Genomic DNA, 12,185 nt, shown 5'->3' on the forward strand with positions numbered 1-12,185 from the left:
AACTTCCAGAAGAGATTTGTACGGACGAGCTAGTCGAATGTCCGATAGGGAGGCTATCTTATGAGGTACTAATCAGAGATGGCTACTCTCGCTACGGTACCAAACTTTTTCTTGGTAAGCGTAGTTGTTCATTAATGTGTTCGATCATCAGGTAAGTTTCAATTATTGAGTACTCACAAAATGTTTACGAAAGATTGTATGTTCATACTCAAAGATTGTGGAAATTCAACTATCATTATTGTTGCTGGTTTTTGTGGTGAATCTTTTCCAATTGTTTTTCTCTTCTGGCCATATATCTATATGTTTATTTTAACCTACTATTTTCAAACCTAGCCAGGGTCCCCCGAGGGGAAGCTATGAATGTATGTTATGCTTACCCCCTACCTGCTTTCTTGCAGCTGTTTCTGGGTTTGACAATCTTGATTGATCAGTTTGAGCGTGGCACTCCTACATCTTGGTTGGGTTCCGCAAGGTCTCTAAGTCCTTTACCATGTTCTTTTGCTACTACCATTGGAACCTTGCTTTCTTTTTGTTGTTGTCATTTTCTTTCCGTTAAATTGTAATGTATTTTAAACATCTGTAGTGTGTTGGTTGGGGTCTTTTGTAAAATTTCATTTAAGGTCTTTTGTGAACTCGTCACCCTAACGGGTTGGCTTTTTAATATAAACTAGTTTGAAGTGTGTTTAATTATATCAAATCCTGTGTGCAATTTAACTCTGATCCAACTCGTATTCTATCAAACAAAGGGCTTAACTTGTTTTAAGAAATTTTGGAATTATAACGCTCGAGATATGAGTATTATATTCTCGGGAATTCTTAAGACGGGTGCTGCTGTGGCGATACCAGATTAGGACGTTACAGAAAAATGGTATCAGAGCGGTTTTAAAGAACAATGAATTTCTGAAATGATTTTCAAAATGATTTTTTATAAAAGGTGTACAAAATTAATTTCTTAGAAAAAACCAACTCTAGGAATTCTCGTATTTTTGAGTCATATTCATTCAGTCTTGTTCAAGTTCTTGATTTTGCTTGAACTCTTTGTTGAGACCTGCAATTTTCTTTCAGTTCTGTCAACAAGATGCCGCCCCGACGCGTCAACCCTTCCAATCACCACAATGCTAACAATGAAATTGATCCCCAGCAGATGGCAGCTTTCATGCAGGCATTTCTGAACAATCAGCCTCAAGCCACTCTTACTGAAAGGGAAGAAAAGTGAAGGCGAGAATATCTGAATGATTTCCTAAGGATGAAGCCCATGAAGTTCAATGGCAGTACTAAAGTAGACAATGCTGATCCTTGGCTTCAGCATATTACGAAGAAGCTCAACGCTATCAACGCTCCGTCTAAGTACAGGGTTTGGCTGGTTACGCATGTTCTGGAAGGTGAAGCTGATGCCTGGTGGGACACTATTGCCCACATATAGAATGTTGAAGAAATGGAATGGGAAGATTTTAAGCGCCACTTCAACAACCACTATTTCCCTAAACCCCTGCGACTGAGTAAGGCTAAGGAATTTCTGGAATTGGAACAGGGAAACATGTCAGTTGCTGAATATGTTACCAAGTTTACTAAATTGGGAAGATTTGCACGAGCAATTATGGAAGATGAGGAGACAAAGATGGCTCAATTCTTGCAAGGATTAGGGAATGGAATTCGACAACATTTGGTGAGCCATGAGTACAAAGATTTTACTGCGATGGTTAATGCAGCTTATGCTCAAGAACATGACTACCTGAATGCTATGAAGAAAATGAAGTCATCTGGGAAATCGATGGAGAAAAGATCTAGGAAAAAGAGGAATTTCAATCAAGGAAGGGATAGGTCCCAGAATGAGAATACCCAGAAGCGTCGATCTGTAGTCTGTTTCCAGTGTGGACAAGAAGGGCATTACAGAAATATGTGCCCTCAAAGAGATGTCAGTGGGTAATTAACAGCTCCAAGAATACAGCAATCTGGACCTGTTAATCTACCAATCAAGGCTCAACCCCTGTGGCAACTCCCGCAGCAGCAGGGTCAAGGTAGAGGAGCTAGACCTCGACCTCAGCAGAACCAGAATGGACAAGTCTTTGCATTTCAGGAAACAAAGGAAGATGCTGCCTTAGATGGATGGCTCCTGCCGAGATGGAGGAATTAAGCAAACAATTGGAAGAGTTACGAGGCAAAGGATTCATTCGAGAAAGTACGTCACCATGGGGAGCGCCAGTATTATTTGTTAAGAAGCATGATGGGTCGCTACGATTGTGTATAGACTACCGAAAATTGAACAATGTGACGATCAAGAACAAATATCCTCTACTTCGAATCGACGAACAATTCGATCAACTAGCTGGTGCAAGATATTTATCAAAGATTAATCAACGGTCAGGTTACCATCAATTAAGGGTACAAGAAGAGGATATACCTAAGACTGCATTCCGTACTCGCTATGGACATTTTGAGTTTACAGTTATGCCATTTGGATTGACGAATGCACCCGCAGCCTTCATGGATCTAATGAACAGAATATTCCAACCATATCTCGACAAGTTCGTCATCGTATTCATTGACGACATTCTGATCTACTCAAAATCACGCAAGGATCATGAAGGTCATTTAAGGATCGTTCTGGAGACACTATTGAAGAAGCAGTTGTATGCCAAGAAGTCAAAGTGTGATTTTTGGTTGACGGAAGTACAATTTCTCGAACATATCATTTCTCGTAAAGGAATTAAGGTTGACCCTAGTAATATAGAAGTAGTACTAAAGTGGGAACGACCAAGGACTATCAGGGAGATACGTAGTTTTCTTAGACTGACTGGATACTACTGAAGGTTTGTGAAGGATTTCTCGAAGCTTGCAACCCCACTAACCAGATTGACAAAGAAAGAAGTAAAGTTTGAATGAGGTGATAAGTGTGAACAAGTACGTGTTTGAAGAATTGAAGAAGAGATTAACGACTGCACCGATACTGGTTCTACCAAATGACAAGGACTCGTATGAAGTATATACAAATGCTTCTGCACAAGGATTAGGATGTGTGTTAATGCAAAATGGAAAGCTGGTAGCTTATGCTTCAAGACAACTTAAGATTCACTAAAAGAATTATCCAGTTCATGATCTTGAGTTAGCCGCAGTAGTCCATGCTTTGAAAATTTGGAGATGTTACTTATATGGAAGCAAGTTCACTGTATTTTCGGATCATAAGAGTCTCAAGTACATATTCACACAACGTGATTTGAATTTGAGACAAAGGAGATGGATGGAGTACATTAAGGATTATGATTTTGATTTGCAGTATCACCCAGGAAAGGCGAATAAGGCAGTTGATGCATTGAGTAGGAAGACGTACGAAAGGAATAATGGCAAAATTACTATTAGCAGAAAGAGAGTTATTTCAGACTTTGGAGGATTTCGATATTGAGATGTTGTCTGATGGAGTTCTCACAGGATTAAGATTGGAGTCACCATTAGAGAAGGAGATAATTCAGATGCAAGCTGAAGATTTTGAACTCCAAGAGATGAAGAGAAAGATTAGCTCAGGAGAAGTAGTGGAAGGATGGGCATTACATCTAGATGGTGGATTACATTACAAGCAAAGGATGGCAGTACCGAATGATGAAGACCTCCGATATTCGATTTTGTATAAAGCACATCGCTCTCGTTTCGCTATGCATCCCGGTATTCACAAGATGTACTGAGATCTGAAAAGAATGTATTGGTGGAAAGGAATGAAAAGGGAAGTGGTTGATTTTATTAGGAGATGTGAAGTTTATCAACAAGTCAAGGCAGAACATCAGAAACCATCTGGATTACAACAACTGCTGCCAATACCCGAGTGGAAGTGGGAAAATATTACTATGGATTTCATCACTGATTTGCCTTGATCAGTGAAAGGACATAATGGAATTTGGGTCGTAGTGGATCGACTGACTAAGACAACACATTTCCTTGTTGTTAAGATGGATTCACCTATCAGCTATTTTGCCAAAATCTACATCAATGAGATTATACGTTTACATGGAATCCTGAAGACCATCGTATCAGATCGAGACTCTCAATTCACCTCTCGACTCTGGAAGAGATTACAGTCAGAGTTAGGCACTCAATTAGACTTGAGTACAGCCTATCATCCTTAAACATATGGACAGTTTGAAAGGATCATTCAGATATTAGAAGATATGCTAAGAGCCTGTATCTTGGATTTTGGTGGCAAGTGGAGTGAGTATCTGTCAATAGCAGAGTTTGTCTACAACAACAACCATCAAAGCAGTATTGGTATGGCACCGTACGAAGCATTGTATGGACGACCATACAAATCACCATTGTGTTGGGCAGATCCAGAAAAGAAGATTTCCTTAGGTCTGGAAGTAATAAAGGAGACCACTGAGAAAGTAAACGTGGTACAAGATCGACTGAAAGTTGCTCAGAATCGACAGAAGTCTTATGCAGACAGAAGACGCAAGCCACTTGAGTTTCAAGTTGGAGACTTTGTATTTCTCAGAGTTAGTCCTAGGAAAGGGACGATTCGTTTTAGAGGAAGAGGAAAGTTGGCACCTCGTTACGTTGGGCCATTCCAGATCGTTGGGCGTGTAGGGCCAGTTGCTTATAGGCTCGAGTTACCGCCACAATTATCATACATACACAATGTCTTTCACGTGTCCCAATTAAAGAAAAGTGCCCCTGATCTACCACAGATCATGCCTTGTTTAGACTTACCTTTAGAACCAAATGTGTCATATCTTGGTTGGTTAATCCGATCAGTTCATCGATGGTCGGCAAGTATGATGGTCCTAATGATGATACTGCATGTATTTCGTGTGTATCTCACCTGTATGGTTCAGCAACTACCCCGATTGAATTATTTGGTCCCACCCTTTATCAATGGGATCAAGGATACTTTCAACAAGAAATATATCGAAGAGTTGGTGCTGGGTTAGCCGAAAATCAAAGTTTATCCGAAGCTTGGTCTAAAATTCCTAAAAAACTAGCTTTTTATGATTACATCGGCAATAATCCGGAAAAAGGGGGATTATTCAGAGCAGGTTCAATGGACAACAGAGATGGAATAGCTGTTGGGTGGTTAGGACATCCTATCTTTAGAGATAAAGAGGGGCGTGAACTTTTTGTACGTCGTATGCCTACTTTTTTTGAAACATTTCCGGTTGTTTTGGTAGACTGAGACGGGATTGTTAGAGCCGATGTTCCTTTTAGAAGGGCAGAATCAAAATATAGTGTCGAACAAGTAGGTGTAACTGTTGAGTTCTGCGGCGGCGAACTCAACGGAGTCAGTTATAGTGATCCTACTACTGTGAAAAAATATGCTAGACGTGCTTAATTGGGTGAAATTTTTGAATTAGATCGTGCTACTTTGAAATCCAATGGTGTTTTTCGTAGCAGTCCAAGGGGTTGGTTTACTTTTGGGCATGCTTCGTTTGCTTTGCTCTTCTTCTTCGGACACATTTGGCATGGTGCTAGAACCTTGTTTAGAGATGTTTTTGCTGGTATTGATCCAGATTTAGATGCTCAAGTGGAATTTGGAGCATTCCAAAAACTTGGAGATCCAACTACAAGAAGACAAGTAGTCTGATACAATATTGCTTTGTTACTTTTAGTTTTTATTTTCTTTTTGTGATTGAAGGACCTGTTTCTATTCTAGCGTATGAGACAAAGCAGTTGAGAAACAAGAAAGTTCCGTTAGTCAAAGTGCAATGGCAACACCATGGTATAGAAGAAGCAACCTGGGAACTGGAATCCGACATGAAGAAGAAGTATCCTCAGCTCTTCAACTAATCAGGTAATCTCGAGGACAAGATTTATTTTAAGGAGGGTAGAATGTAACGCCCTAAAATTTTCCTATACTTTATTTTGAGCTTATAGAAATGTTTTGAGATTTATTTGGAGTCATTACTGATTTTCTGGAATTTATTTATTATTTTTAGAAATTAAGGAAAACCATTTCTAAGTATTCCAGAAATTATTCAACTAGGTTTTCGCCATTGCAAAAATAGTTTGAGGCCTTAGAATTGAAGTACTTGATAAGACGAACCCAATAGTACTAAGATCATAATTATCCAAGGACCGGATTATTTATAGAGAATTTCAGAAGTTAGATTATAATTTTGAGGAATTAGAAAAATTGAAGAAAATAGGTAAACAAGCATTTTCGAGGACATTTTCAATTGTTTGGAGAAAACGTGTAAATTGTTGGAGAAACTAAAGATATGGGGAGATAGTATAGAATGTCACGAACGACATCTTATTCTTAAATTATACTGACGACTATGAGATAATTTATGGTAAATTTCGGAAGAAATTAGAGAAAGGACAAAATTTAAATAGAAAAGAAAATAGAAAACAAGGATCACGATCTCGACCGTTGATCGAGTTTGATCCAACGGAGGAGTGCTTGGCAAGAAAATGGAGTGATGGCCAAGTAATGGACACGTGTCACGCCCACAATTTGCCACCCATTTTCTCTTTTACTTAGTGTACCCACCAAAGTGCTAAGTATATCCACCTAGAATTGCTAAGTATACCCACCTTGAAGCCTATAAATAGGAAGCTATTTCTCATTTCCAAATCACACCATCACCTTGAGAGTTTCTCTCTCTAAAGATTTTCTCTCTATCTCTCTCTAAAATTCGCCCATTTCTTTCTCTTAAAACTTCTCAATTTGTTTCCATCATAATTTCTTCATCTGACGTTCAATTCGAGATCCGTTTTCAACCACGCGATCGTGGCGCTGAGCCCAACCTTTCTAGATGGTTTTTAGGCTGGTACTCTACAAAAATTAGGCTTTCAATTTCAAAGGCTAAGGTAAGGTCCTAAACCTAGTCGAAGTTCTGCTGAATTGTTGTAGAATTTTCTCTTGTTAATTAGATTCTTGTTATGTTTAAATTAGAAAACCAAAGTAGTACCGAGGTTTTGCCCGTGGAAAGTCTTCAACCAGGTAACCCAACAACCTAGCTTATTTAAATTACTAATTATTTAAGTTTTAGTTATAGTCAAAACACTGCCCGACTTTTGTTAATTAATCAATCTAATAATGGATTGAGGAATATATATTAATGTCAAATGATGTGCTGTCTAGGCAATTCCATGAGCAAACAGGCGTTGGACACTGGGCTTGATATCCCCCAGTCTCCCATGTACTTATATGAGCACATCGTAGGGCATTAACTTATCAACTTTCAAGACTTTATTAAAATGAACTTAAGTAGAAACAAAATAGGAGTTCAGGAATTGAGCCGTTACTCGGTTCCTGAACAAAAGAATCTGACATGACTGTCTGCCTCGGGGTGCGGGGTCATGTTAGATCAAAAACCCAGTAAATGCAGAGATTGGTCTTAGTAGACTGGTTTTTGAAATTTTCTGGGAACATGACTAAAATGAAAGGTCATGCTGAAATTTTGTCAAAAATTACTTATATGGGCACATCGTAGGGCATTAACTTATCAACTTCCAAGACTTTATTAAAATGAACTTGAGTAGAAACAAAAAAGGAGTTCAGGAATTGAGCCGTTACTCGGTTCCTGAACAAAAGAATCTGACATGACTGTCTGCCTCGAGGTGCGGGGTCATGTTAGATCAAAAACCCAGTAAATGCAGAGATTGGTCTTAGTAGACTGGTTTTTTAAATTTTCTGGGAACATGACTGAAATGAAAGGTCATGCTGAAATTCTGTCAAAAATTACTTTTGACTGAATTATTGTCGGACTTGGACTTTCTAGTTACCCAGAGAAGAAGTCAGGACTTTGGTGCTGTTGGACCACATCATCAGGTTAAGCTTGGACTCCAGGTAGAGGGAATCCTCACACCCTGTCTATAGGACTTTTTATTGTGTGTATGTATGATAATAAATATTGTTGCGTGCAAAAATGCATTGTTTTTGCTTCTCATATCGTATGGATTTTTGTGTGTTAACTGATTAATGATTTGAGAGTAAAAGGTTGTATTTTTATAACCTTAGGTTCGATTCCCTAAACTTTCGGAAGAGATTTGTACGGACGAACTAGTCAAATGTCCGATAGGGAGGCTAGCTTATGAGGTACTAATCAAAGATGGCTACTCTCGCTACGGTACCAAACTTTTGCTTGGTAAGCATAGTTGTTCATTAATGTGTTCGATCATCAGGTAAGTTTCAATTATTGAGTACTTACAAAACGTTTGCGAAAGACTATATGTTCATACTCAAAGATTGTGGAAATTCAACTATCATTATTGTTGCTGGTTTTTGTGCTGAATCTTTTCCAATTGTTTTTCTCTTCCAGCCATATATTTATATGTTTATTTTAACCTACTATTTTCAAACCTAGCCAGGGTCCCCCGAGGGGAAGCTATGAACGTATGTACCTGCTTTCTTGTAGCTGTTCCTAGGTTTGACAATCTTGATTGATCAGTTTGGGCGTGACACTCCTACATCTTGGTTGGTTTCCGCAAGGTCTCTAGATCCTTTACCATGTTCTTTTGCTACTACCATTGAAACCTTGCTTTCTTTTCTGTTGTTGTCATTTTCTTTCCGTTAAAGTTGTAATGTATTTCAAACATCTGTACTGTGTTGGTTGGGGTCTTTTGTAAAATTTCGTTTAAGGTCTTTTGTGAACTCGTCACCCTAACGGGTTGGCTTTTTAATATAAACTAGTTTGAAGTGTGTTTAATTATATCAAATCATGTGTGCAATTTATCTCTGATCCAACTCGTATTCTATCAAACAAAGGGCTTAACTCGTTTTAAGAAATTTTGGGATTATAACGCTCGAGATACGAGTATTATATTCTTGGGAATTCTTAAGACGGGTGCCGCTATGGCGATCTCAGATTGGGACGTTACAGCTATCCACCCGCTTGGCCTTTTGCAACCTTTGCCCATACCGGAAGAGGGATGGTTAGATATCTCAATGGATTATATTGAAGGCTTACCTCCTTTCGCTGGTAAAACTATGATTTTGTGGTAGTGGATAGATTGACAAAGTATGGCCATTTCATTGCTTTGGCCCATTCTTTTTCTACCAAACAAGCTTCATAGGTGTTTGTTAAAGAAATTTTTTGTCTGCATGGTTTGCCCCGTACAATTGTCAGTGATCGTGATCCCATATTCCTTAGCAACTTATGGGATTCTTTCTTCAAAATGCAAGGAACTCAGCTATGTCACAGCACGGCTTACCATCCTCAATTCGATGGGCAGACAGAAGTGCTCAGTCGTATTCTTGAACATTATTTGCGCTATTATGTAGGTGACAAACCTTCTTCCTGGTTATTAGGTCTCCCTTGGGCTGAATGGTGGTATAATACCACCTACCATTCTGCTATTAAAATGACCCCATTTGAGGCGTTATATGGACGCCCTCCTCCTTCCATTACTGCTTATTTACCAGGCTCAACAACGGTGCATCAGGTTGATATGGCTTTAAGAGATCGAGATGCCTTATTGCGTCTTTCCAAGTCTCACTTGCAGCTTGCTCAGTCGTGCATGAAAAGTTATGCTGATAAGCATCGTACTGAGTGAACTTTTGAGGTGGGAGATTGGGTTTACCTTAAGCTGCAACCGTATCGCCAGCAATCCATTCATGCACGCCATTGTCATAAGCTTACACCACGCTACTATGGTCCTTTTTAGGTGCTTGCTAAAATTGGGACAGTCGCCTATCGTCTTCAATTGCCTCCGATGTCAAAAATTTACCTTGTCTTTCATGTTTCTCTTCTCAAGCTTCGATCTTGGTATGTTCTTGCTTAAGATTAGTGAGTGTATGTCGATGTTGAAGACCAATGTGGTGCTGCCACTTGCCCAAAGTGTTAGGCCCTATTTTGGGGTGTGACATACTCGATTAAATGAGTTTCACTTATAGATTATTTAAAATGTCTAAAATATCTCTGCTACGTCATATTTTTACTAATAATTTAAATCTGATTAATAATTTAGACCCAATTATAATGAAAGTACATGACTAAACTTTCCAAAATTAAAAAAACTGAACCAAAGTAGAAATTTGGTTAAAGTATAGGAACCAAAAATGTACTTTGGCAAAGCTAATTTTATAACATTTAGCATAAAGCTTTTACCATTTGTACATGCTTTAAAGACTTTGATCTACAAGGTCTCAACATCGCCATCGTAACTCAATGTCGGGAAAGATCTATATGCGTCGCCGATGTGCTCTCCCACAATTCAACTGCTCATTTATCAAACGCCAAGCACCGACCATCGTCCAAACCCAAAAATGATCATGGCACAAACAAACATGATGGGTCAATTGGTTGAAAAAGAAAAGAAAATTACTAACTGAACTTATTTGAATAAACCCATTTCAGATTTGATGTCTTCTCAATTGATCAAATCCTTCACTTCAAAAGAAAAGACAGGGAATGAGAGAGGAGGAGAAGAAGAAAAGAGAGAGATATAGAGAGAGGAGGAGAAAGAGAAAAAGGGAAAGTAGGGAAGAGTGTTGGCCGGCCGGAGTTGGGGGCAGGCGTTGCTGGTGTTGGGAAGGGGTCCTACAGTTGGGCACTTGAGTTTGATGAATTTTTTATTTTTTACTATTAAATAATTAATCTTAATTAAGTATACTTAAATCTTAATTAAGTATATTTTTTATGTGGTATAATGAAAGTTGACGATAAACGTTAACTAGGCATGCATCGAGCCTTGTGCAAACATTTAAAATAGAACCAAGTGGGGAGAGGAAATAGAGGAGTAATTATATATTGAAGTTTAACTAGTGGAATAACAGATTCGCTCTTGAAACTTACAATAATTGAACTGTTGTGAGAAGTAAATATGTCATTTAACATGCCCATCCAAAGGGACAAGACAAAGGCCGTCCTCAACTCTCGAGAACCAATCATCATGTGTTTGACAGCACTCTACAACGCAGCATCTGAAGTGAGAGCCATGTCTGAAATGAAAGAAAGTTCGTCCCAAAACAATGTATTGTGAACTCTCCTTTCTATCTAGTTTTTCTCCAGATGCGCCATGTTTCCTTCTCTTTTCATGAATATCTTCTGCATAATTCTCGATAGGTCCTTTTATCAAAGTGTGAAAGAAACGGCAGCAACGCCGCAGTGAAGATGCGATTGCTCATTAAGGATACCGGCTGACTGGATTACTTCAAATTGATGGGTTTGCATGTTATGTTCTGATACTCTTTTCCTTCTTCATAATTTCTTTAATGGTACTCTCTTCTCTTCCTTTAAACCTCCTTTCGTGCATATTAATTCAGGTTAGCGTTTTGGGCCAAGTTTTTAAGATCTTTGGTCAATCAGTTAGATTGCTCGATCTGTATAATTTTTTTTTTGAATTAATTATTATGGACTACATATTAGTTATTGTTTATAACCTCTATTATCATTATTTATAGCCTTATAGGCTTAATTATCGATTTATGACCTAAAACTATAACTCATTTTTACATGGTCATTTAAAGTTTTTTTGTCTCAGATTACCACCTGTAACTTACATCTGTTTCTTATTTTACTTTCTTCCGTCAATAATTCCGTTAAAAATGATGATTACGTGACATGAAGATCTAGTGAGTTTGAAGCATGTGGCCCGCAAAAGAAGAATATGCCGTTGAGCTTTTGTACGATGTGACCTACAAAGTAAGAATGAGACATTGAGTGTGTTTGGTTAATAAAAAATAATGTTAGTATATGTTAATTAATGGACTTTTTTTTTTTGGGTGTCCGCATTAGGGGGTGGGGTTAGGGATGGCAAGAATCCCTGCGGGGGACCCAATCCGATTAAAACCCTAATGGGGGAGATAAATGGGGCTGGGTTCGGATTCGGGGATTTAGGCGGGGACCCGAGTCGGGGGCAGGGCGGGTATGGTTTTAGCTCCCCCGACCCGGAACCCGCCCCGTTTACACCAAATATATATAACTAAAATTTTAATATTGAAAGTGTCATGCAGGGGATCGAACTTGGCACCTCAAATTCTCTCCCGCAGCTCCTTACCATCAGACCAACAAGTTATTATGAGTGCACTATCCTAATTTATATATTTATGCACAATTTAGATAATAAAACACCTTATACCCTATACTGTCTCTAACTCTCTAAGGCCATGTTTGTTTCACCGTGCTAGCTAGTGCTAGCTAGGATAGTGTTAACTAACACCCTTATCCCATGTTTGGTTGTTACCATTCTAATTTTAAGTTGGACTATGGAGTCCGGCCCAACCCAAAAAATGAGCTTAGCCCTTCTTACATAGC

The 12,185-nt window shown here is 38.7% G+C and overlaps 1 protein-coding gene across 1 annotated transcript; it reads left to right on the forward strand.

The window, feature by feature from the left end:
* The first annotated feature begins 1,435 nt into the window (after positions 1-1,435).
* LOC147291790 (uncharacterized) lies at positions 1,436-1,927 on the forward strand. Its single transcript, XM_086236023.1, has one exon. It carries the CDS (start codon positions 1,436-1,438, stop codon positions 1,925-1,927), a length of 492 nt encoding a protein of 163 aa, XP_086092149.1.
* Positions 1,928-12,185: the final 10,258 nt, after the last annotated feature.

Source organism: Dryas octopetala, chromosome 3 (assembly GCF_963921425.1).
Source record: "Dryas octopetala chromosome 3, drDryOcto1.1, whole genome shotgun sequence".
NCBI classification, from domain to species: domain Eukaryota; kingdom Viridiplantae; phylum Streptophyta; class Magnoliopsida; order Rosales; family Rosaceae; genus Dryas; species Dryas octopetala.